The 23,031-nt window shown below is 57.9% G+C and overlaps 1 protein-coding gene across 3 annotated transcripts in view; it reads left to right on the top strand.

The window, feature by feature from the left end:
• Positions 1–18,691, top strand: part of SEMA5B (semaphorin 5B) — a 36,626-nt gene extending 17,935 nt beyond the window's left edge. The window contains exons 4-21 of one of the 3 annotated variants that reach the window (XM_062177131.1): positions 2,564–2,626; positions 2,903–3,001; positions 3,864–4,077; positions 4,691–4,976; positions 6,843–6,978; positions 7,902–8,109; positions 8,228–8,435; positions 13,976–14,093; positions 14,223–14,404; positions 15,420–15,563; positions 15,710–15,857; positions 15,944–16,169; positions 16,280–16,498; positions 16,960–17,130; positions 17,215–17,364; positions 17,708–17,752; positions 18,153–18,358; positions 18,533–18,691. In XM_062177131.1, coding sequence (XP_062033115.1) covers positions 2,564–2,626; positions 2,903–3,001; positions 3,864–4,077; positions 4,691–4,976; positions 6,843–6,978; positions 7,902–8,109; positions 8,228–8,435; positions 13,976–14,093; positions 14,223–14,404; positions 15,420–15,563; positions 15,710–15,857; positions 15,944–16,169; positions 16,280–16,498; positions 16,960–17,130; positions 17,215–17,364; positions 17,708–17,752; positions 18,153–18,358; positions 18,533–18,691 — 2,982 coding nt within the window. Of the gene's footprint in view, positions 1–2,563; positions 2,657–2,869; positions 3,002–3,863; positions 4,078–4,690; positions 4,977–6,842; positions 6,979–7,901; positions 8,110–8,227; positions 8,436–13,975; positions 14,094–14,222; positions 14,405–15,419; positions 15,564–15,709; positions 15,858–15,943; positions 16,170–16,279; positions 16,499–16,959; positions 17,131–17,214; positions 17,365–17,707; positions 17,753–18,152; positions 18,359–18,532 lie in introns of all 3 variants that reach the window. The other 2 variants (XM_062177122.1, XM_062177114.1) reach the window with 2 other exon arrangements.
• The last annotated feature ends 4,340 nt before the right edge of the window (positions 18,692–23,031 follow it).

Raw genomic sequence — 23,031 nt, 5'->3', positions numbered from 1 at the left:
AGATTCAGTGAAGCCTGTGGTGCTAGCTAGTAGCAGTAAGCAATATTTCCAGATTTGCAACAATGTAAATTGCAGTCTTGATTTTAATTTAAAATAATCATAATCAGAGGTTGGGAAGGGAAGATGCCTATGTGCTTTGGGGTGGAGACAATGGAGATGGGCCCGTGGGGAAATATTCACCTCTGTAACAGGAAGTTAAAAGATGACGGCTAACCCTGAGGCAGAGTTTTGAGAAACTGGTTTAAACACTCACACACACTGCATTTGGCACAGTTGTTAAGTCACTACTTAGGATGCCGGCTTTCCACGTTGGAGTGGCTGCTTCTTCAAGTCCCAGCTCCTCTGCTTCTGACCCCGCCTCCTGCTAATGCACACCCTGGCAGGCAGCAGAGGATGGATCAAGTACTCGGATCCCTGCTGGAGGGAGATCTGGGTGTCCAGTCTTCTGCATGGCTCAGTCCCAGCTGTTAAAAGCATTTCAGAGTGAACCAGCAGATGGCGGAAGGAAAGTCTCTCTCTCGCTCGCTCTCTCTCTCTGCCCTTCAAATGAAAAGAAAATAAATTTAAAAAAAATTTTAAAAACAGCACCCAGAGAACCAGTCAACAGAATTAAAAGTTTCCTTGGGAGAAGGGGTTGGGGGATGGGAGGAGTGGGCTCTCAGGGTTTCTATTAATACAATTTGCACATTGCTTCGCTTTTAAAATTCATCACTACTTTGATTAAAAAACACTTTTAAAAATAAACAAAGCTCAAAAAAGCTCATTCTGTGTTGTTATCATTATAAATATATGTACGCTTTTCGGGCCATATGGTCTAACTTTTGGTTCAGGACATCTGCTCACTGTGTGAGGCTGTAGGGTATGGCAGGAAGTGCTAAGCTCTCCACGTGTCTGGTTGGGGTTGGTTGCTGATGAGCTGTGTGGCCTTGGCCAAATGGCTCAACCTCTCTGGGCTCTAGTTTTCTCTCACTGGCTGCTGAGAGGATAGCAGAGCAGGTGTCAAGTCCCTGGCACGGTGCCTGTCCTGCTGTTGAGCTCAGGATAACTTTAACTGCTTTTTTTTATCGGACACACCTGCCTGCTCCCTTAGGACCAAGGCTGACCCCTTCAACCTGCCCTTGTGCTCAGGGACCCCAAGGCCCAAGAGGTCCCTTTGCCCATGCAGTAATCCCTGCGGTGCCACTGCCCAGCCCAGAGCCTTCAGTCTGGGCGTCTGCAGGGTGCGTGGCTCCCTGCTCTTTCTTTGGCTCCCAGAGGTCCCATCTTTATGCCCCACACCCATGCCAGGCTCAGCCTGGGAGTCGACGGGTCCTGAGTATGACCAGGCTCAATTGCACCTGCCCCGATGAACCCCGAGCTTCTGTGGCCTGACCAGGGGTCATTTGCCTTTCTCTGAGGTCTGGGAGAAGCAGAGGCCTGGGCTCCAGGCTTGGCCTGGTGGGATGAGCCCAGTCTGCCCACAAATCTGATGGACAAACTTCTCACGTAGCTCCTGAATCCAGGGCCTACAGGAGTCAGCCCATCCCCCAAAGCAGCCATCCCCGGGTGTGGTCTGCTGCTGCCCGGAAAGCAGAGAGCAGCCTGGTCGCTGCCTCCCTCCGATGCCACCAGTCCCTGCGCTGCTCTGCAGGCAGTGGTGGCCCAGCTGGAAGCCACTCTGAGAGCAGTGGAAAGCAGGTGGGCTCCTGTGCGCCTGTGTGAACGGGAGCGCTGCCTGCTAGGACTCATTCTCCCAGGACAGGGAGCTGCTCCTGTTGATCCATGTGACCAGAAACAGCAAATGAGTCACCAGGGGCGCCTGACCCTGCTGGGCTGGGAAAGGGGGCACTCCTCCCTTCCGATAGAAGACAGAGAATGCATGAAGGAGAACTGGGTAGCGGGACAGCCCCCTCCTGATGCCATGGGCATAGCAGCACACAGCACTGTCCCCCTGGTCCCTGAGGGAATCCCGCATCCCCAAACACAGTGTCTCTGACAGCCTGAGTGGTACTGCGAGGGAACAAGAGGGGACTGCGGACGCCTTGGGGGCAGGGCAGCAGGTAGGAAAGACTGGGAGACAAAGGGACAAGTCCTACGTGGCCTCAGAAGCTGGGGGTAGGGAGGGGAGGGCTTCGGTTCCAGTCCCTGCTCCATGATCCTCCAGCTGCGTGCCCATCAGGGAGTCAGTCGCGCAGCACACGTTTCCTTGTGGGTGGGAGAAATGCACCACTTTGCAGGGCTGTCCTGGGACAACTGCATGCCGGGTACCCAAGGTTTGCAAAATGTAGCCTTTCTCCAGAGACGCTCTCCCTGCCTCCGACGCTTCTGAGGGTCACGTGGCACATAAGAGACCCACTCCCTGTCTCCTGATCAGCACCAGGGGTGGGGGTGGGGTGTTGCAGCCCCCACCCTGGCTGGCCTAGGGAGGGAGGCTGGGGAAGTCCAGCACAGGGCGATGTGAGGGCATTGCTGCTCCAAGCAGGAGGGGCGGGCTCTGGGCAGGGAGAGCAGGCAGCCCTCAAAGGGCTCTGTCCTACAGGCCGCCCTGGCAGCGCCACATCACATCTGTGTCTTCCTCCCACAGGCCACGGAGTGGGCCTCCAACGAGGACACGCGCCGCTCCTGCCAAAGCAAAGGCAAGACCGAGGTACGTGGCTTGGAGCTGGCGAGGCCTGTGGTTGTGGGGAGGGAGGGGCAGAGTGTGGGCCTGAGGTCCCCTACCCCAGATGACTGGGGGTGGGTGTCACGGCCTGAGCGTCTGAGCTGGCCCCAGCGAGGGGATGTCCAGACACAAGCTGACTCCCTGGGCAGACTGGCTGTGGGCCGAGGCTTGTGTTGGAGGATGTGTACCTGCACGTTGAGGGGCGGCCCCCATCCCTACCCCCGGGAGCCGCGCCCTCGGTCACCTGGCTTCGCCCCTCAGGAGGAGTGTCAGAACTACGTGCGAGTCCTGCTCGTCACCGGCCGGAAGGTGTTCCTGTGCGGGACCAATGCCTTCTCCCCGCTCTGCACCAGCAGACAGGTGGGCAGCTCAGGGTGGGACAGGCGGAAGGGGACCCTCGGGGGCTTCTCTCACCCAGTCACACAGCTTTGGCATGGCATTGCCAAAGTCAGCAAAAAGCAAAACAAAACAACAACAACAGCAAAAGCAACCAAACCCAAAACCGAAACAGAAAAAGGATGCCCGGGACAGGTGTTGGGGTGCAGTGGCTTAAGACACCACTTGGGAGAGCTGCGTCCCACATCAGAGTTCTGGTTTGAGTCCCAGTTGCTCCACTTCCCACGAGGCTCCCTGCTAACGAGCCTGGGAAGCAGCAGTGATGGCTCAAGTGGGTGGGTCCCTGCCACTCACATGGGAGACCTGGATGGAGTTCCTGGCTCCTGGCTTCAGTCTGTCCCAGCGCCGGTGTGGCAAGCATTTTAGGGAGTGACCAGTTAAGGGAAGTTTTCTCTCTTTCTCTCTATTGCTCTGCCTGTCCAAAATAAATAAATAAGTAAATAAACTCTTTTTAAAGATGCCTAGTTAGATTTCAATTCCAGAGAAACAACACATGATATTCTAGCCTAAGTATATCATACGCATCATCTGAGACAAACATACTAGAACATTATTCTTTGTTCATCTCCAGTTCACACTGCACTGGGCCTCCTGTATCTTACTGGTCTACCTTGTCAGCAGTGGTTCTGACTGGGGAGCAGATGGAGCGCCTGGCATGACCATGGCCTCCACGAAGGCTGCTCCCTCCGAGGGATGGGGTTGGAGGCAGCGAGGAGGACGGTGGGGGAGGAGAGGCGGAGAGAAACCAGGGGCCCAGGAGGAAAGAGCAGGCAGCCCCAGGGCCTCAGGGAAGTGTCCCCTCTCCCCCCCACCTCGTCGTCCCCAGGTGGGGAACCTCAGCCGGACCCTGGAGAAGATCAACGGGGTGGCCCGCTGCCCCTACGACCCGCGGCACAACTCCACAGCCGTCATCTCCTCCCAGGGCGAGCTCTACGCCGCCACGGTCATTGACTTCTCGGGTCGGGACCCTGCCATCTACCGCAGCCTGGGCAGCGGGCCGCCGCTCCGCACTGCCCAGTACAACTCCAAGTGGCTCAATGGTAAGGAGGTCCCCCCCCCGCCCCCGGGGTCTGTCCCTGCCGGGCTATTCGGGCCCCCCTACCGCTTTCCCTCCCTGCCTGGCCTCTGACAGGGCTCGCACTTGCTCCAGGAAGCAGGAAGGGGTCCAGAGCAGGGCAGATGTCTGCCCAAAGTCCAGATGAGCCCCAGGGAAATCCCAGCCACCCCAGGGGCATGGGACAAGGGCCAGAGGGACAGAGCTTTAGGGATTGGCTAGGGGAAAGCATATGGGAGAGAGGGGGCTAAGAGGAGCGTGGTGAAGTTGGAGTTTTCTGCTCCTTCGGGTCGAATCCTTCTCTGCTGACGGGCTGTGTGCTCAAATAGGGGCCCGACCTCCCCGTGCGGTGATGGTGTCGTCTGCAATATGGGTGCAGGTTGTTGTGAGGACCCAATGGGTTGATCCGCAGGGCGCATTGCTACTCTGAAGCACAGGTGGACGGTGCTGCAGCCTCCCTTGGGGCTGCGAGAGCCCCCAGGTCACCACGCAGGGAAAACGGAAGTCCTGGCGTCCTCCTGACTCCGCCCCCTTCTTCCCTGCCGGCCTGACCCACCCCTTGTGCCTCTTCTGCCCCCCACCCCCACCCCCACCCCAAGAGCCAAACTTCGTGGCAGCTTATGACATCGGGCTGTTTGCCTACTTCTTCCTGCGGGAGAACGCGGTGGAGCACGACTGCGGGCGCACGGTGTACTCGCGCGTGGCGCGCGTGTGCAAGAACGACGTGGGCGGCCGCTTCCTGCTGGAGGACACGTGGACCACTTTCATGAAGGCGCGGCTCAACTGCTCCCGCCCGGGCGAGGTGCCCTTCTACTACAACGAGCTGCAGAGTGCCTTCCACCTGCCCGAGCAGGACCTCATCTACGGCGTCTTCACCACCAACGTGTGAGTCCCTGCCCCCCCACCATCGGCGTCCGTCTGGTCCGCCGGCAGCGCGCTCTGGCCGGGCCCTCTCCCAGCCCTTGCATCTTTGTCTATAGCGGCAGCCCTCACGGAATCTGGGGCAGGGATTCCAAGCTCAGCGCACCACGATTTTGCTAAATCTAACCCTCAGAGTGCTCTGACCACCCAGCTGTCCCCTCCCGTCTACACTGCGAGAGCAAGACACGGGCAGGGCATTAGAGCCTGTGTTTCCTGAGTGTACGGAAAGGCGACCCCCTCCCCCCTTGGAGATCACAACACCCTCCTCCCACCTTCTCCGCCTGGACAGAGGCTAACCCATGCGGAGGATTGTCATCCGGATGGGCCCAGGGAAAGCGTTTGCTTACGGCATGCTGTTTGGAGTTCCCCGTGAGGACCCCAGAAACCTATGAGCCTTAGCGTGGTGCTTGCTGACTGTGGGCCCCAGGTCCCAGGCTCTGGGTGAGGGCCAGAGCAACTGCAAGCACGGTGTTGGGGGTGAGCAGGGTGAGAGGCAGGCTGGCACGCAGGCGCAGAGGGGCCGTCCAAGCCGCAGGCCCAGCCCACACAGACCGTGGGCTAAGGACTGGCTGGCCAGGACTTGGCATGCCCAGCCCTCAATACCAGAAGATGGGCAGTAGCAAGTAGCTAAGGGGGCATCAAGAGAAAATGATGCCATCAGTGCGTATTGGAAATAGTTCATTTATTGCACACCTGCTCCATGCCAGGACATCCTGTTGGGGGGTGGGGGGTGGGAAATCAGTGAGCAAAGACAGATGTGACGCTGCCTTTAAGGAACCTACATTCTAGAGTGGGGGTGGGTATTAAACTCTCATTTTTAATGGTGGTAAGTGCTACAAAGGGAAGGATATTAGGAGGAGATGCTCTAACAGCATGCAGGGGTGGTAGTCAGGGAAGGCTTCCTGAAGGAAGTGACACCTACAGGATGAGTGGGGATTAACCAGGGGAGGAGAGCAGTCTATTCCAAGGGGACAACGCATGCAGCTCTTTGGGATGGGACAAAATGTTGCAGAAACTGACCAGTCTGGCTGGAGCTCTGAAGGTGAAGAGGAGGCTGAAGGGGTGGGGCAGGAGGCGCTCTGTCCCAGGGGCCTTGTAGACTGCCCTCAGGGCTTTGATCTTTATCCAAGAGCAAGGAGAAGCTATCAGAGGGTTGGAAGCAGGCTGCACGTGCATTTGGAAGGTTCACACTGGCTGCTGTGTGGAGAAGGGATGAGCAGGCGGGACAGGCTGCCGGGAGACCACCAGGATGACAGTGCCCCATCCAGAGGGCATGGGAGGGACTGAGGTCACACAGCGGTGGAGAGAGCTGGACGACAGGCCCAGGCTAGAGCTGGCCTCGCCGGGTGTGGCGGTGTCATCTCTCGGTGCCGTTCACATCGGGCTCGTGCAGACATGACTGGAGGGTCTCACAGCTGCTGGGCTCAGGGCCTTGCAGGCTATAGCATAGACCTGTGGTTTAGCAACCAGCTTTTCAGTAAACATTTATCAGAATGGAATGGAATCAAAATGTCAAATATAATGCATTTAGTAAGGGGAAGTATTCTTTCACGCAACTTCAGTACAGAGCTGTGTGTATCGGGCTGAGCTGTGATGTGAAAGGGATTTCTTCTGGGAGCAGGGGCCCCAGGGGGTCTCTCCCAGGGCATTTGCAGATCGTGAGGCCCCCAGCTCCTCTCTGACTCCCCTCCAGTGCACCAGGCCCCAGGGCCAGTGGGTGGGCTTAATAAGCCTTGCAGATTGGATGTGACAGCTGTGGAATTTCGAAGGAAGATGCTGGGGTCCCTGGAGGTGGGGGGGGGTCGCATCCCACCATCTCTTGCCTTTCAGAAACAGCATTGCCGCTTCTGCCGTCTGCGCCTTCAACCTCAGTGCCATCTCTCAGGCGTTCAATGGCCCATTTCGCTACCAGGAGAACCCCCGGGCTGCCTGGCTCCCCATCGCCAACCCCCTCCCCAACTTCCAGGTACCTCTCCGTCTCTGCCTCTCCCTTCACAACATTGCTTCTCCCCACATTCCCCTGCCACAGCCAGTTCCCAGCTGCTCAGCGCAGACCTGTCCCGGGGGCCCTTCACCCATCTGTGGGGTCTGCAATAATTCTCCAACAGGGTGGTAACTTCTAGGACCCTGAGCGAGGAGCAAATAGTGGGCAGGAGGCAGAACAGGGGTGCATACTCTGAGCCATCTCAAAATGTGATGCCACACCTGCCGGGAGGCGGGGAAGTGGGAACTCCATACCGCATAGGGAGCCACGACAGCACTGAACGAGCTTCTGGAGTGTGCCTGCAGGGTGTCCAGCGCAGTGGCCAGGGCCCAGCCAAGGGCAGAGTGAGCATCCTCGTGCTCTGATGGTGAGGGAGGGGTTCGCCAGCGGGCAGAGGAGGCTGCTTCCCAGGTGCTGGTTGGTGCAGAGCTGAGAAAGAGCTCAGGCTGTGCAGCCCCACGAAACAGCCCAGCCTGGCTCTGTGCGACCTGGGGCAAAGCACTCAACCCCCTTGGACTAGGGAGAGCGCATCATGTCCTGCAGATGTGTGCAGTCTGACATGCACAGGATATGGGGGAGCCGCCCCCTTCAATTTTGACATCATGAGAACTTTGAGGTGGTAGGGACACAGGAAAAAGGCAGGGCTTGACCCCACCAGCCAAGACAGCTTTCGGCTGTGACACAACGCCACAGGGCACTGAGGGCCACACTCAGACGATTGGTTACAGATAATTCAGTCCCCTCTGCTGTCCCCAGCCCTGGAAGCTCCCTCGTCTCTCGTCCCCATGTTCGCTTAGTTCCCAGGGAAGGGTGCAGGGGGACCCCGCAGGGAGGACACTGCGGGTGGGGGGCGTGGTCTGGCAGTCGCCCCTGCCTGGGCACACGTGACCCCGCTCCCACCGCAGTGTGGCACCCTGCCCGAGACCGGCCCCAACGAGAACCTGACCGAGCGCAGCCTGCAGGACGCACAGCGCCTGTTTCTGATGAGCGAGGCCGTGCAGCCGGTGACGCCCGAGCCCTGCGTTACCCAGGACAGCGTGCGTTTCTCCCACCTCGTGGTGGACCTCGTGCAGGCCAAGGACACGCTCTACCACGTACTCTACATCGGCACCGGTGAGCCGGCCTGGCCCAGCCTGGGCTGCAGCGGGGTGGGGAGCAGAGGCAGGGCTGCGAGGTTCCCGGGGGCCCTCGGGGTCACCCTTGCCTGCCCCGCTCCTCTGCCTCCCCCAAGAGTCCGGCACCATCCTGAAGGCGCTGTCCACGGCGAGCCGCAGCCTGCGCGGCTGCTACCTGGAAGAACTGCACGTGCTGCCGCCTGGACGCCGCGAGCCGCTGCGCAGCCTGCGCATCCTGCACAGCGCACGCGCGCTCTTCGTGGGGCTGAGCGAAGGCGTGCTACGCGTGCCGCTTGAGAGGTGTGCCGCCTACCGCAGCCAGGGGTAAGGTGGCCACTCCGGGGACGGCGGCGGGAGGGCGGGCCCCCGCAAGGTCTCCAGGCCACTGTCTGGACGAGTCACCCAGCCTCTGATCCTTGGTCTCTGCCTCCCCAGCGATCTCGCAGGGTCTGGGGTGGGGGTGGGGGTTCCTTGGGATGGACTGAGTGCAGCACTTATCTGTGCCTGGGGGAAGCATGTGCTTAGCAGATTGTGATGGCTGTGGTCCCTGCCATCACGTCTCTGACCCACTTGCATGGGCCCCGTCCCTGCAAGGGAGAGAGTTTTATCTTTGCAACCACAGCACTTCTTGCCCAGAGGTGAGAGCAGACGCGAGATGATGCTTGGAGTCAGCTCCCAGCCTTTGCTCTTCCTCCCTCCTCTCTCAGAAGCTGCAGAGAAGGCTGGGGTGGGTGCGGTGGAGGTGAGGGACCAAGTGGAGGAGCTGCGTTGTGGATTCACACATTTGCCAACAGGGATACCGGTGTGACAGGGGAAAGCAAAGCGTATGCCAAGGCCAGGTGGAAATGCAGCCCGGTCTGCTGCCGCCCCAGGCCAGGCTGCACCACCTCCTTTGTGTCACTGTCAAAAGCTGGCACAGCCACAGCCACTCGGGCTTCTGTGACCTTTGCACAGAGTCCCCCCGCTGTGCCATCTGTCCTCCAGAGCTGGGGGACAAATGACACTCCTGCTGCCGAGGGTCGTTCCTCGGTGCCTGCGGGCTGCACTGGGAGCTGGGCAGAGGAACCACGCAAGCGTCTCAGCCCTGACTCATGGCTCCGTCACTGAAATGCCCCACATTTACAAAGCCCTGCAGTCTGGGGACACTTTGCAGGGTTGCTGGTGTGCGAGGAGGCAAGACGAGTGGGCCTGAAACTTCCCTCGAAGTTCTAGGTGTGTGGTGGAGGCAGGAGACCCCAGTCGATATCTGACATGGGACGGGTGGGGGGGGGTGACAGGTGGAATTAGACCCACCTGGCCTTCGTTCAGCTACTGAGCAGGTGACTTAACCTTTCTGAGTATCTGCTGTCTCTTCCAGGAAGTGGGGTGGGAGGGACTTTGATGGAGTGAATGGTGTGCGATTTATGCAGAGCTGTTGTCAGGTTAGGACTCCAGAGCGCATGCGGGGTACCGGATCCCCGGGTCACAGGTGGCAGCGAGTGTCTTTATTCCTGCTTTATCTTCCCGAACACATTCAGGAGCCCCACCCCACCCCACCCCCAGCCTCCTGGGCTCTCTGGAGCCTCAGAATCTGTGACATTGAACAGACAGCAATGCTGGGCAGTGAATCACTGGCTAACTGCTGACAGCTTTCCCATTTCTTACGTTCTTCCTGAGCTCTTGTGCTGTTATTAAACTTTTCCCAAACGTCTTGTTCTCCAAGAGGCTGTAAATCTTTAAAGCAAAACCCAGCATCTCAGGATGTCTTTATGCCATCCAGGGAGCCCCGCCCAGCCCAGGGAACAAAGAGGCCACCCCCACCACCCCCCGCCGTGAGGGATCCTTCAGTTGACAGATTATTGGACCAGAGAGGAGTTTGTGCCAGGGAAGCCTGGAGAACGGGGCCAGGAAGTAGACCGGGGGCAGCCGTGAATGACAAGGGAGGATTTGGACTTGAAGGCTCTGGCTGGGGGCACTGCAGCGGGCGGAGAGGGAGGGAGTGGGGTCACAGGCAGCAAGGCAAGAAGTTTCACAAAGATCAATCAGGGGTGAGCAGCACACCGCTGTGAGGAAGGACACCAGGAAGAGCTAGATATGAAGTCGTGGGGTCTGCAGTGGAACCAGAGGAAGGCAAGATGCTGTGTACGTGGGTGGCGAGGCTGCAAGGCGTGCCCATTGCTGTTCTACCCTGGAGCAAAGCAGGAAAGGTTCAGTTGGGATGCTTCCGTCCAACTTGGTCTCCCAAGTTTGAGATCGGAGCCTGTGGTGCCCACATTGATAACCCTGCCACAAAGCTGTACTTAGATTCCCCCCCTCAAAAAAAAAATGCAAGTTTCTATTATTGCCAGGTTAACACAGTGACTAAGCAAACACATGCAGCTACCAACCAAGCACTCTAGGAGTTGATGAGCCAACTGCCCATCTAAGGACACTGGAATTTGCACTAGGGTGGGGCTGCTGTCACAGGGTTTCACTGTGTCCTGTGACAGTCCACTCAGCTGGCAGGAGGATGAGGGTGGGTAAGCAGAGGCCCCATCAGGTCACCCCCTCTTCTGTCTACGATCCAGGGGTTTGTCTCCAAGCAGCCTTTTTCTTTCTTTCTTTATTTTTTGTTGCTGTTTTTAAACATTTATCTTACTTATTTGAAAGGCAGAATGTCAGAGAGAAAGAGAGACAGAGAGAAATCGATATTCCAACCACTGGGTCACTCCACAAATTGCCATACAATAGCCAGGGCTGGGCCAGGCTGAAGCCAGGAGCCAGGAAGTCCCTCTGGGTCCTCCTGCATGGGTGTAGGAGCCCAAGCCTGCTTTCCCATTATCAGGGAGCTGGATGGGAAGTACAGCTGCTGGGGCTCGAACCAGCACTCTGATAGAAGACTGTTTCCTAGGCAACAGCCTAACCTGCTGTGCCCAGTGCCGGCCCTCTAGCCAACTGCTTTCACGCAGGCGCACCTCAGCCCCAGGAGCATCCCCAGGACCCTGGCCTGGCTGGAGAGACCAGGGCTCATTGAGAATGAGCCCGGGTGGGCAGGAACGACCCCTTGCTCATTCTCGCAGCCTTTCGCCCTGCCCCCAGGGGTCCCTCTCCTCCAGCTCACTCACAGATGCCCGTGCCTGTGAGCATGAGGCCTTTATCTCCGACTGCCCTTCCTGGCTGAGGGCCTGGGCACACATCACTGAAGGCTGGGCCACAGCCTCCGCAGCCTTCAGTGATGACCACTTGCTCTCAAGCTCCTGAACTCTCCCTTCCACCTTGGACAGCTCCCGTCATGAGACTGTTGCTAAACGGAGCCTGCTTAGGACTTGCACATCCGTCTCTGTCCCAGCCTACAGAGTGAACCTGTTCCCTTTTGTAATGGCTACTTGTGACAGCGCAGTAAAAAAGACATGGTGATATATCATCGGTCTGATGGCTCCTTTTATGAAAAGAACTCTAAACTGCCACCCACTTCTGCAGTCAGAGATGCACTTTCAGTCTCTTCTACTTGCAGCTTTCATGTCTTAAGAGCGTTGCCTGCTCTGTAAGCTTTAAAGTGGCCTTTGGCCATAAGTGATTGGATATGGCGTCTTCCGGACCAGGGGGGCAGTGGTGGGTCCCCTACAGCTTTCACTTGAAGACAGCTTGGGCACCAGCCCTGGGGCTCCAAGCTTCCCTCAGGCTTCCAGGGGCAGGGGCAGGTTCTCCATGGAGAATCCACTGTCCTCTTTCTCCTCTGGGACTGCATTGAGAGCAGGAGTGGTGGAGACAGTGAGAGGGCCTGGGCTGGGCAGGCTGGGGCCAGCATCTGCCCTGCATTTGTCTTCCTCCTTCCCTGTCCTGTCATGCATTGGAAGGACGAAGCACTTCACCTCCTGGCCCCAGAACAGCAGCAGTTGTCAATCATGACTACCCGTTGGAATTATCTGGCCAGAGTATAGAAGATTCCAGGGCTGGGGCCTGTTCCAGTTCATAAGGCCTAGATCCTGGGGGATGGTGGCAGGAGCAGGGGTTGTGTCTGGTTTGCTTAAACTTTTTAAAGTGAGCTGGCACTGTGGTGTAGCAGGTAAAGCTACCTCCTGCAGCACTGGCATCCCACCTGGGTCCTGGTTCAAGTCCTGGCTGCTCCACTTCCCAACCAGCTCCCTGCTGATGCACCTGTGAAAGCAGTGGAAGATGGCCTAAGTACATGGGCCCCTGCACCCACATGGGAGACCCAGAAGAAGCTCCTGCCTTCTGACTTCTGATTGGCCCAGCTCTGGCTGTTGCAGCCATTTGGGTAGGGAACCAGCAGGTGGAAGAGCTCCTCTCCCCCCCCCCCTCTTCCTCTCTTCCTCTCTCCCTCTCTGTCTCTGTGATGCTCATTTTCAAATAACTAAATCATTCTTTGAAAAAAAAAAACCTTTCTAAAAGAGGCCCAGGAGATTCTAACTCTCAGTCATGACTCAGAACTACTGCTCTAGAACTGGCCACGGCCTAGATGAAAGCAGCGGCCAGAGACAGATACCATTTCTCTGGAACCTTCTGCCATGTTCTGCCCTTAGCCATTTTCTCTGCTGATAGACATTAGTTTTTGACAGGGAGACATTTATTTGTTGGTACTGCTAATTACTAGTCATAGCAAACTATTTTTCTAGTTAGCATGTTTGTAAAATGCCTCATCAGCTGCCTGTGCAGTTTGAGTTTGTTTGAGTGGGCTTTATGAGCTCCAGTTGGCCCAGTATGCTGGCAGTCTTCTCTGCCCAGTGTCAGCGGCGAGCAGGGACTGGAGACCACGGGTTGTGGCACTGTTTGTGCACACGTATTTGGTCTCAGACATCCAGTGAGACAGAGTCTGCCAACGACAGCCCTGCACATCAAACTGTCATCTCCTCGAAAAGAGCCTGGACAGTTCACAAATGATCCCAGGTGAACAGAGTAGAAACAGATTTGCCAGCAGCCTCTGAGTGTTGTGGATCCTGGGGCACGCCATGGTGCGCTCACACGCATCGCCTCACCTATACAAGGTCATGGTGGGCCCGAGGAAGGGGCAGTGCTGTGTGCTCCTGCCCCCTCCAGCATCAAGAAGACTCTGCTCTGTCAAGTCTCCTTTGTTTCTGGAGCCTGAAAAACAGAGAGCTCACTGGACAGGTGACTCTCCAGAAGCAGAGAGGCAGGAGACTCTGCTGGAGACTCCAATAATCGCAGCCTCCCCGCTCTTCTGTATGGCACCTTGGCCCGTGGACCCCTGGGAAAATCTCTGCAGACCTAATGGTGGGGACTCCCCACCAGTCAGCCACATCTTCCTTGCAGCCTAGCACCTCCTCTTCTGCTTCCTGTCCTCCAACTTCTGAGTCCCTGCCCACATGCTGTCTCCAGACCCCTTTCATCCGACTTGGACAGAAGCAGGTATAAATGGAGAGAGGAGACAGAAGGGATCCAGATCCCCTGGGACTGGCAGTGGGCTCTGAAGGTGTTGGGGGGCACCCTCCTTCTGCCTCCAGGAGCTGCTACTCCCTTCACTGAGCAATGGACAGCAAATCCTGGTGCCATAATCACCAGAGTCTTTCTCCTCTTTGAAGCCCTAGTAGTGGACATTTGAATTTTTTTGTTAAACATGTGATATACTATATGAGTTCATCAGAAGGAGAGGAAGACAGGAGCTCCAGAATATGAGAAGAGAAGAGGAGGCTCTGAGGGCGTGCCTGGGCATGTGCCTCTTTGTTAGGCTACTGCAGAGAGACCAGCCTGGAGGCGGGGCACCTCAGACACCTGACACACAGCTGGAGCTCAGGGAGCTCAGTTATTACCACACAGGGCAACTGGATGGAGAGAGCTGCCCAGAGGGGAGTGTCCAGGTATGTACTCATGATGCAGGTGAGGCTGGGAAGGCAGTGGGCTTGAGTCTCAGTACTTCTGTCCGGCAGGGCATGTCTGGGGGCGCGAGACCCATACTGTGGCTGGGATGGGAAGCAGCAACGTTGCAGCACACTCGAAGACAGTTCCAACATGAGCCTCTGGACCCAGAACATCACGGCGTGTCCTGTGAGAACTCCTTCATGCCCCCCCCCCACCTCAGGCCTCCCCGTTGCTATCCTCAAGGTCCCTGGGGGGTTCATGCCCTCTCTGCACCTGCCCTGTGTGACCCCCCCCCCCCACTGTGTGTCTCTGCAGGTGCGGAATGTGACCCGGGATGGAGGCTTTGGCCCATGGTCACCATGGCAACCATGTGAGCACTTAGATGGGGACAACTCCGGCTCTTGCCTGTGTCGGGCACGATCCTGTGACTCCCCACAACCTCGCTGTGGGGGCCTCGGCTGCCTGGGGCCGGCCATCCACATCGCCAACTGCTCCAGGTGTGTGAGAACAGGGCCTGCACGGTGTGTGCCTTGGTTTGGGGTGGGGAGACCTGGGGAAGTGAGGCATCCCCGCCCACATGTTTGCACCAGGGGATGGAAACCACTTCAGGCAGTGCAGCCAGGAAGTGCAGAGGTGGCCAGTGAGCCTTGGGAGTAGGGGAGGCATTCCCACACTGGTGGGAGAGAAGTTTCTGTCCGCCTGTTGGGACTCTTGCAGGCGTGACAGTCTCTCCCAGATAAAGGTTAACCTCACTGTCCCACCATGAAGGACAGCATGGGGGCCTGGCAAGGCGGGCAGGCGCTGTGCCCATCCTGGACTCCCCCAGTCTGCGGGTGTCACCTGGACCGAGCCGCCTATCCCGAGTGTCTCTGACGGCCACAGTACCCACCCCAGAGTGGTTGGGACAGATGAAGGGGGTATGCACATACTCCGAACTTGCACACTGCCTGGGGCTGCCATCAGATGTTATGGCAGCAGCTCACCCATAATTCTAGACAGCGACCATGGTACATATGCTTGCTGACTTAACCCTTGTGGCTGCCTCATGGGGTAGGAACACACTCATTACCCTATTTTAATGATAAAGGAAGGTTCCAGTAGCATGTTCAGGGTTATGTGAAAAAGCTTGAATTTGAAAATTGATGTCAAAGTAGACATGAATGAGCAGTGTCTGAAGTTGGAGCAAAGCAGGTGCACGGGTCAGACCAGGGAGAAAGAGAAGGTGGGTTTGGGTGCAAGGATGTCCGGCCACAAAGGTGACCATGGCCTTGGTCAGCGTGAGTAGGGGCCATGTCCCATGTCTGTGTCGTTAGCCCTGAATGCAGCCTGGTATGTGGCAGGAGGCTCTCATTGTGTGTTTGAGAGGCTCAGCCTGAGATGGCCTGCTTAGGAGCTGACGCTTCCTGTCGCTGCGTGGTCCAACGTGACAAGGCCACAATATGCCTCTTAGGCTAGATTCAAGCAGCTAGGACCCAGGAGCCCACGGGTCTCTGTCCCCTTGCTCCCCACTAGGAATGGGGCGTGGACGCCGTGGTCATCGTGGGCGCAGTGCAGCACGTCCTGTGGCATCGGCTTCCAGGTCCGCCAGCGGAGTTGCAGCAACCCTGCCCCCCGCCACGGGGGCCGCATCTGCGTGGGCAAGAGCCGTGAGGAGCGGTGAGCGGGCCAGGGCGGGGGTCCTGCGGGCAGGCCTGCCCCAAGGCCTCCGAACCAGCAGCCTGGCATCTCCCACGCTCTCGCGGTGACCTCGTGGCAGGGGCCACAGGCGGCGCCCGGGGTGACGGCTCCTCGCCCCCTCCCAGGTTCTGTAATGAACACACGCCCTGCCCGGTGCCCATCTTCTGGGCCTCGTGGGGCTCGTGGAGCAAGTGCAGCAGCGACTGCGGGGGCGGCGTGCAGTCCCGGCGGCGGGCCTGCGAGAACGGCGAGTCCTGCCCGGGCTGCGGCGTGGTGAGCCCCGGGAGCGGGAGGGCGCGGGAGGGCGCAGGCGGGCCTGGAGCGCGGGGCTCTGAGACCCGCCCGCTCTCACCCCGAAGGAGTTCAAGACGTGCAACCCCGACGGCTGCCCCGAGGTGCGGCGCAACACGCCCTGGACGCCGTGGCTGCCCGTGAACGTGACACCGGGCGGGGCGCGGCAGGAGCAGCGCTTCCGCTTCACCTGCCGCGCGCCCCTGCCGGACCCGCACGGCCTGCAGCTGGGCAGGAGGAGGACGGAGACAAGAACGTGCCCCCCGGACGGCTCCGGAGCCTGCGACACGGACGGTACCGCCCCCGGAGCGATGGCGGCGGGGGGCTGGGCAGGCGAGTCGGGAGGCGGGGGCCAGGGCCGGGGCGCCGGAGGCCCTCCTGGCTGAGACTTGCGCCCTCCCCAGCCCTGGTGGAGGACCTATTGCGCAGCGGGAACGTTGGCCCGCACGCGCTGAGCGGGGGCTGGGCGCCCTGGGGCCCGTGGTCATCCTGCTCCCGGGACTGCGAGCTGGGCTACCGCGTTCGCAAGAGGACCTGCACGAACCCCGAGCCGCGCGCTGGAGGTCTACCGTGCGTGGGCGACGCCGCCGAGTACCAGGACTGCAACCCCCAGGCGTGCCCAGGTAACCCTGCACCCAAGGACTCTGATAGGGGGTGGGAGACCTTGCACCCAAGAGACCCCCGTACCCAGGGGGCCTCTTCTCCCTGCCGCCTCTTGCGCAGGGGCCCCCAGAGCAGCTTTGCCTTGACCCTGGACTCAGTGGCTGCTCTGCTGGAGTGGGGCCCTTCTTCCTGCCTTGTGTCACTTTTTTCTCCCCGGTAAAGGGTTACCATCCGAGGAGCTGGGCATGGGCTGGAATGGCTCGCGCTCGCTCTCTCTCTCTCTTTCTGTTTATGTGTGTGCACATGAGCCTGCTGCTGCCTGCATTTCCCCTGCCATCCTGCTGTGCTGGGCTCGACCTAACAGTGGCCTGCAGCGTGGGGACTGGGTGGGTGAGATCGGTGCCAGCCAGTGGGGTGACAGGAAGACTCTTGAGCCCTGCCTGCTCTTGGCACTGCCCTCACGTACTCCATCCCCTTGCAGTCCGGGGAGCCTGGTCCTGCTGGACCTCGTGGTCCCCCTGCTCAGCCTCCTGTGGTGGGGGCCACTACCAGCGCACTCGCTCCTGCACCAGCCCCGCGCCCTCTCCTGGCGAGGATGTCTGTCTCGGGCTACACACGGAGGAGGCGCTGTGTGCCACGCAGGCCTGCCCAGGTACTGGGTGCTCGCAGCCCAGGGCTGGGGAGTGCACTGGGGCCCTCCTGTGGCTGGCAACGTCATCCCACCCACTACCCACAGAAGGCTGGTCACCGTGGTCCGAGTGGGGTGCGTGTGCTGAGGATGGAGCCCAGAGCCGCAGCCGGCACTGTGAGGAGCTGGTGCCAGGGCCCGGTACCTGTGCTGGGAACAGCAGTCAGAGCCGCCCCTGCCCCTACGGCGAGATTCCTGGTAGGTCATCGCGCCTGCTCCTTCCCACCAACCCTCTGCTTCTGAGGCTTGCATTCTGGGAGGCGCCGGCTGACACTTGGGGAGGTGGGAACACTACGAATGAACTCATGTCTTTGTCTCAGTGCACACACTCAGGGTTCTGGCACTCCCCCACCCCCCGCAAATGGGACAGCCTTTCTTAGAGAGGGCATCGGGGGAGCCAGAGGAGACTGAAGGGCCCAGGCCCAGTCCTGCAGCTCAGCACTGGCCCAGGGCTCCTCCCAGAGGTGCATGTAGCCCAGGAAGGCGACCTCTCTCTCTGTCCCCTCTGCCCCTCACACCCTCTCCACTTGTCTTTCTGCAGTGATCCTGCCTGCCTCCAGCATGGAGGAGGCCGCCAGCTGTGCAGGTGAGAGGACCTCAGACGTGGGCATTCTACACCTCCTCCATCACACTCCATGGCCTGGAGTCTTCCCGTCTCCCACCCGTGCTCGCCAAGCCTTGCTGAGGGCCCCCAGCTCTGAGGCTGTGCAGGGAGAGGGGTCTGGGTTGCTGCACCCATGCCCCCAGCTAGGATGCCATCATCACTGTGTCTCAAGAAAGAGACCTCCAACTGCAGTCCCGTGACGCAAGCCCCAAAGTGTCCCCGGAAAAGGCTCCCCAGCCTCTGCTTCCGTGGCCTCTGGCCTCAAAGCACTTTCCTTGATGTCCCAGAATGTCCTGTTGCTGTTTCTGTCCCCAGAGAGACAGCCAGGAGTCTCTCTGCTGCGTGGTGACCCTTTTCTTAGACCTGCTTCTCCTCCCTGCAGGGTTCAGTCTCATCGACCTGGTGGCCACTGGTGTCTCCTGCTTCCTGGGCTCCGGGCTCTTGACCTTGGCTGTGTACCTGTCCTGCCAGCACTGCCAGCGCCAGTCCCAGGAGTCCACACTTGTCCATCCCGCCACCCCCAACCACCTGCACTACAAGGGTGGGGGCACCCCTAAGAACGAGAAGTACACACCCATGGAGTTCAAGGTGAGGGCCGTCCTGCAAGGGCAGTGGGCAGGGCGAAGGGTGCACTGGCCCTGGTGCTAAGCCGGGCATAACTGGACAGGGCACTTGGGAAGATGCCGTGCCGGGATGCACTCTGGCTGTCCTTGCCTTGTCTCTGCCCTCACGCTTGCTCTCTGTCCCTTCCTCCCTGCACAGACTCTGAACAAGAATAATTTGATCCCCGATGACAGAGCCAACTTCTACCCATTGCAACAGACCAATGTGTACACAACCACCTACTACCCAAGCCCGCTGAACAAACACAGCTTCCGGCCCGAGGCCTCACCTGGACAACGGTGCTTTCCCAACAGCTGATACCACCGTCCTGGGCTCTTGGGCTCCTTGCCTTCATAAGGCACAGAGCAGGTGGAGGTGGGACCATGGGGCCAGTTTGCTTTTCTCCCTCGGCACTAGACCAAGAACTTGCTGCCTTGCCCTTGGGGGTCCATCTGACTTCAGGGAGCGCTGGCTGGCGGTGACCATGGGGGCGAGGGCCGGCTGCAGACTGGCACACGGCTGTGGTTCCTCGCGACTCACCATTGTGCTGACCCTTCCCCTGCCGTGTCTGGGCTGTGGACCTCCTGGCATGTGAGGAATTGGAGAGTGGTGATGGCCAAAGGGCGGTCTCTTAGGTTTGGGTTGGAAATGACTTCCTGTGGCCACCATGAGCTGAGTGTGGCCCTCCCTGGCCAGCCCTAAGAAAGGCCTGGTTATCTACATCCTGATTATCCCTGAAAGGAACTAATCCAAGGGCCCAGTAGATCTTGGATCTCTGCCCAGGGTTGGGCCATTGTGGTGCTTCCCGTGTGACAGAGGAGCAGGGCTGGTCCAGGTTGCCCACCTCCGCCTCGCAGTCCGTACTTCCCCCCAGGGACATCCTTCTGGTCAGAGGCAGTGAGGACTGGGAACTGGGGCTGATCTTGCCTGAGAAGCCCTCTCCTTTGGGCTGGCACAGGCCATACCCTTGCCCCCTGTGAATCCACAAAAGGTGACCAAGGAGAAAGGAAGGCTCCCGGCCGATGGAGGCAGGGGTCTGGCCTCTGTGGCTCCCTGGAGACTGTCTTGCAGTTGCTGCTCACTGGAGTGGAAGCTGAGACCTGCCTGGGAGTCTCTGCTGGCCCCTCATCTGTTCAGGAACACACACATACACACACATACATGTGTGCGTGCACACACACACAATCCCTATCTGCTACAGCAGCCGAAAAGGGTGCTGGGCTGTGGCGTTAATTAAAGATGCTGTCCAGTCTCCAAATGTAACTCTGTCTTCGTGCATGTGTGTGGGCTCCTCGTGCCGTGGCCTGGTCAATCAGAGCAGTGCCCTGGGGTAACAGATAATTTCTCAAGGTGCAGGAAGTGACCCGAGTAGGGTTAGACCCTAACAGAGGGTACACACACACACACACAGATACTGCCTGAAGCCCTCTGTGGCAAAGAGCTTGGGGATAGCTATCCTCAAGTGTCCCAAGTGGGGACACAGGTACACCAAGGGCAGCACAGCTGGACATCTCTGTCCACCCGTTAGCAGCTCCTCCAGGCGACAGCTACTGGCTGGGAATGTGTGAATCCAGCAGTGCAGTCGTGATGAGGGTTCACGTTGAAGATATGGAAACTAAAACTGAGAAATGAGTAACCCTGGGAGGTGGGGGGAGCCCAGTGGAGTTTTTGCTGGATTCAGTATGAAAACACCCTCACAACCCTGGCCCGCCAAATCCATGCTGCCGATTTGGAAGAGGTTGACGGATATGTTCCATTTAGGGAGCAATTGCTGGCTTAATTGGCTGGAGGCATGGTTCCAAGAGTGCCTTTGGGATCTGACTGTAGGTCAGGTGGTGAAGTTTGCCATCCGCGTGGGAGAGCAGGAGTGTTTAAAGCATGAAGGCACCTGGAAGGCAAGACCACAAAGCCCCGAGCATTCTCGGGCTCCTTGCTGCTGGCCCAGAGCAAGTGAGGTGTCTCGGGCCAAGGTGGAGCCCGTCAGAGCTCAGGGAGGGAGTGCGTGTGCTGGGGAGGCTCCTGACTGGCCCCTGCCAGCCTCCTGAGTCCATCGTGAGGACCTGCAGGACATTTTAGATCCTGGAGTCTCTGATCCCCTTGGACATACATGGTGCAGCCCATAAAGTTTGAGAGCATTCCAGGGTGCAGGGTGTCTGCTTCAGAAGGGCCACTCCTGGTATGTCCAGTGGAGGGACTGGACCAGTCTGTAGGAAGTGGTTGTGTAGAGCGCCCCCTGTTGGCTGGAATGTTGTCAACAGGCATGTACACCTTCTGGTGAGGTGGCCACACACACAAACACACACACACATTGAATTCTCATGCTGAATAGGTGCACTCCGAGTGCAGGGACTCTACATAGCAGGTGTCTGAGCTGGCCTGATTGAGCAAGGCTGTATAGCAGCCAGCCCAGGAACCGGAGCATGTTCTGGCCAAGGAGGAGCAGAGGTAGGGAACCCCAGGATGTGCGCCCTGGCTTTAGGGCATGGTGCTCTCTGGCAGTGTCAGCCGATTGTGATGTGAGAGGCAGGGAGGCTGCCTGGTCCAGACGGAGCAGTGGGAGCGCCAGACCTTCTAGGGTTCTTTAGTATTTAAATAACTGTGTGTGTGCATTTTCTCATCAAAGCCATACATGTTGATTGCAGCAAATCCAGAGGGCACAAAAGCTATATGAAAATGCAGTCACAGTTGAACTAAAAGCCCAAGGCAGACTTAGGGATTTTTTTCAATGATGATGTGAAGATTTATCTTCCCCTTTCTCTCAAAGTCACCTAAAAGCAACTAGAAATAAGAAATGGAAGTTCTGCCACTATTTTCAACAAAACTAGGATGGATCCCAAATCCCGATACACTTGTCCCTCAGTATGCATGGGGCTTTGGGCCCATGATCCCCTACCCCTGAGAATACTCAAATCCAGAGCCCAAGGCCCTGCTATACGATGGCATGGTATTTGCACAGAAGCTGTGCACATCCTCCTGGGTACTTTATGTCATCTCTCAATTACTTACACCCGACACAGTCAGTGCTGTGTAGGTAGTTGATACATGGTGACGTTGAGGGAGAGATGACAAGAGCACTCTGTACATGTTCAGTGTGGACGCGGGATCTTTCCCCATGTATTTTTGACCCATGGTTGGTTGAACCTGGGGACTTGGAACCCGTGGATATGGGAGGGCTGGCTGTGGATGAAGACAGAAAGCATAGTGAAGCAGTCACCTGGCACAGGGCATGTGGGTCCAGACTAAGCCCCAAGTGACGCCAGAAAGAATCGGCAATTGGAGGAACCAGGCGGAAGGTGGGGGCTGGAAAGGGACGGCTTGGTTGGAGAACTGTGTAAGTGCTGCTAGACCTCGGAGTCCCGTCCTCATTCTCTCTCCAGAGAGGCAGTAAGGGCGCCCCCTTGAGGCGGTTGAGGGACAGAGTAGATTGTCCGTGGGATTCGGCCAATGCCTTTTTTCAGCTAACTCCAAGGCTGGCGGCAAGGTTTCCTCTCTCCTCCTCTCCCTCCAGGCAGGAGATTGGCAGGGGGAAGGAAGGGTTCTTTGAAGACTTCTTGGAAGAAACAAGCCAACCTTACAGATGGTGCAGTGAGCCTGCTGGTCATCGGTACAACAGCCCCACAGCACAGGACACTGAGTTGCAAGTCGGGCTCTGCACACAGAGCTGACAGCTGGGTTTTCATGCGTCAGGCTAAGATGAGAGGGGCAGATAAGGGTAGCAGGTGCCGGAGAAGAAGGTCGAATGTGAGAGCCTGAACCAATCAGAAATCGATGACGACAGAGATGGTATTCTGCAGGAATAAGAGCATCTATGAACCAAGATCAGAGTGTGATTTCTTTATAAAAAAAAAAGAGAAATTAAAGCTCACAGCTGTTTAAAAATATGACAGAAGGAAAAACTAGTAAAGCCGTTGAAAGATAAAGGGATTTCCCAGAAAGTTGAACAAAAAGAGAGAGCAATGGAACATAGGAAGGGCAAGATAGATTCGGAGGTTTTAATCCAGGAAGTCCAACAGCTTATGAGTGAGCTCAGGAGAGGAAGTCATCGAAGGAAGAATACTTGAGAAAGCTGAGTGGACCCGAATGGTGGGTCTCCATGGATAAGGTGCACCTAGTACCAGGAATGAAAGAGACCTACTGTGGGGCATTGGTGTGAACACAGCCTTGCAAAACTGCAAACTCAGGAAGAGTCCAACATCAGACAAGACTGGAAGTGTGAGTGCTCCAAGGCTGCTTACTAACAATATGTGAAGCTAGAATACAGTGGGGATTATCCTCAAAGATTCCAGGGTACAAAATGATGTTTAGTTGTGAGGGGTGGGGGAGGGGAAGGGAGAGTGCTCCAGTCTGCTGGCTTACTTCCGGAATGCCTGCAACAGCCAGGGCTGCAGTAGGCCCAAGCCAGGAGCTAGGAACTCAATCTAGGCCTCCCCTGTGGGTGGCAGGGACATAGTCACTGGAGTCATCACCGTTGCTGCTTCCCAGTGTCCGCATTAGTGGAAAGCTGGGGTCAGGATCATGAGCTGGGTATGAAAGCCAGGGACTCCAATATGGGACCGGGGTGGGGGGGTGTCCTAACTGGCATCTTAACCGCTAGGCCAGACACCCACCCTAAGTTGTGAATCCTATACCCAGCCAGCCTGTGAGTCCTACGAGGATAG

Source organism: Lepus europaeus, chromosome 2 (assembly GCF_033115175.1).
Source record: "Lepus europaeus isolate LE1 chromosome 2, mLepTim1.pri, whole genome shotgun sequence".
NCBI lineage: Eukaryota > Metazoa > Chordata > Mammalia > Lagomorpha > Leporidae > Lepus > Lepus europaeus.
Note: the sequence above shows the minus strand (reverse complement) of the source record. Positions and strands in the feature narration are given on the sequence as shown.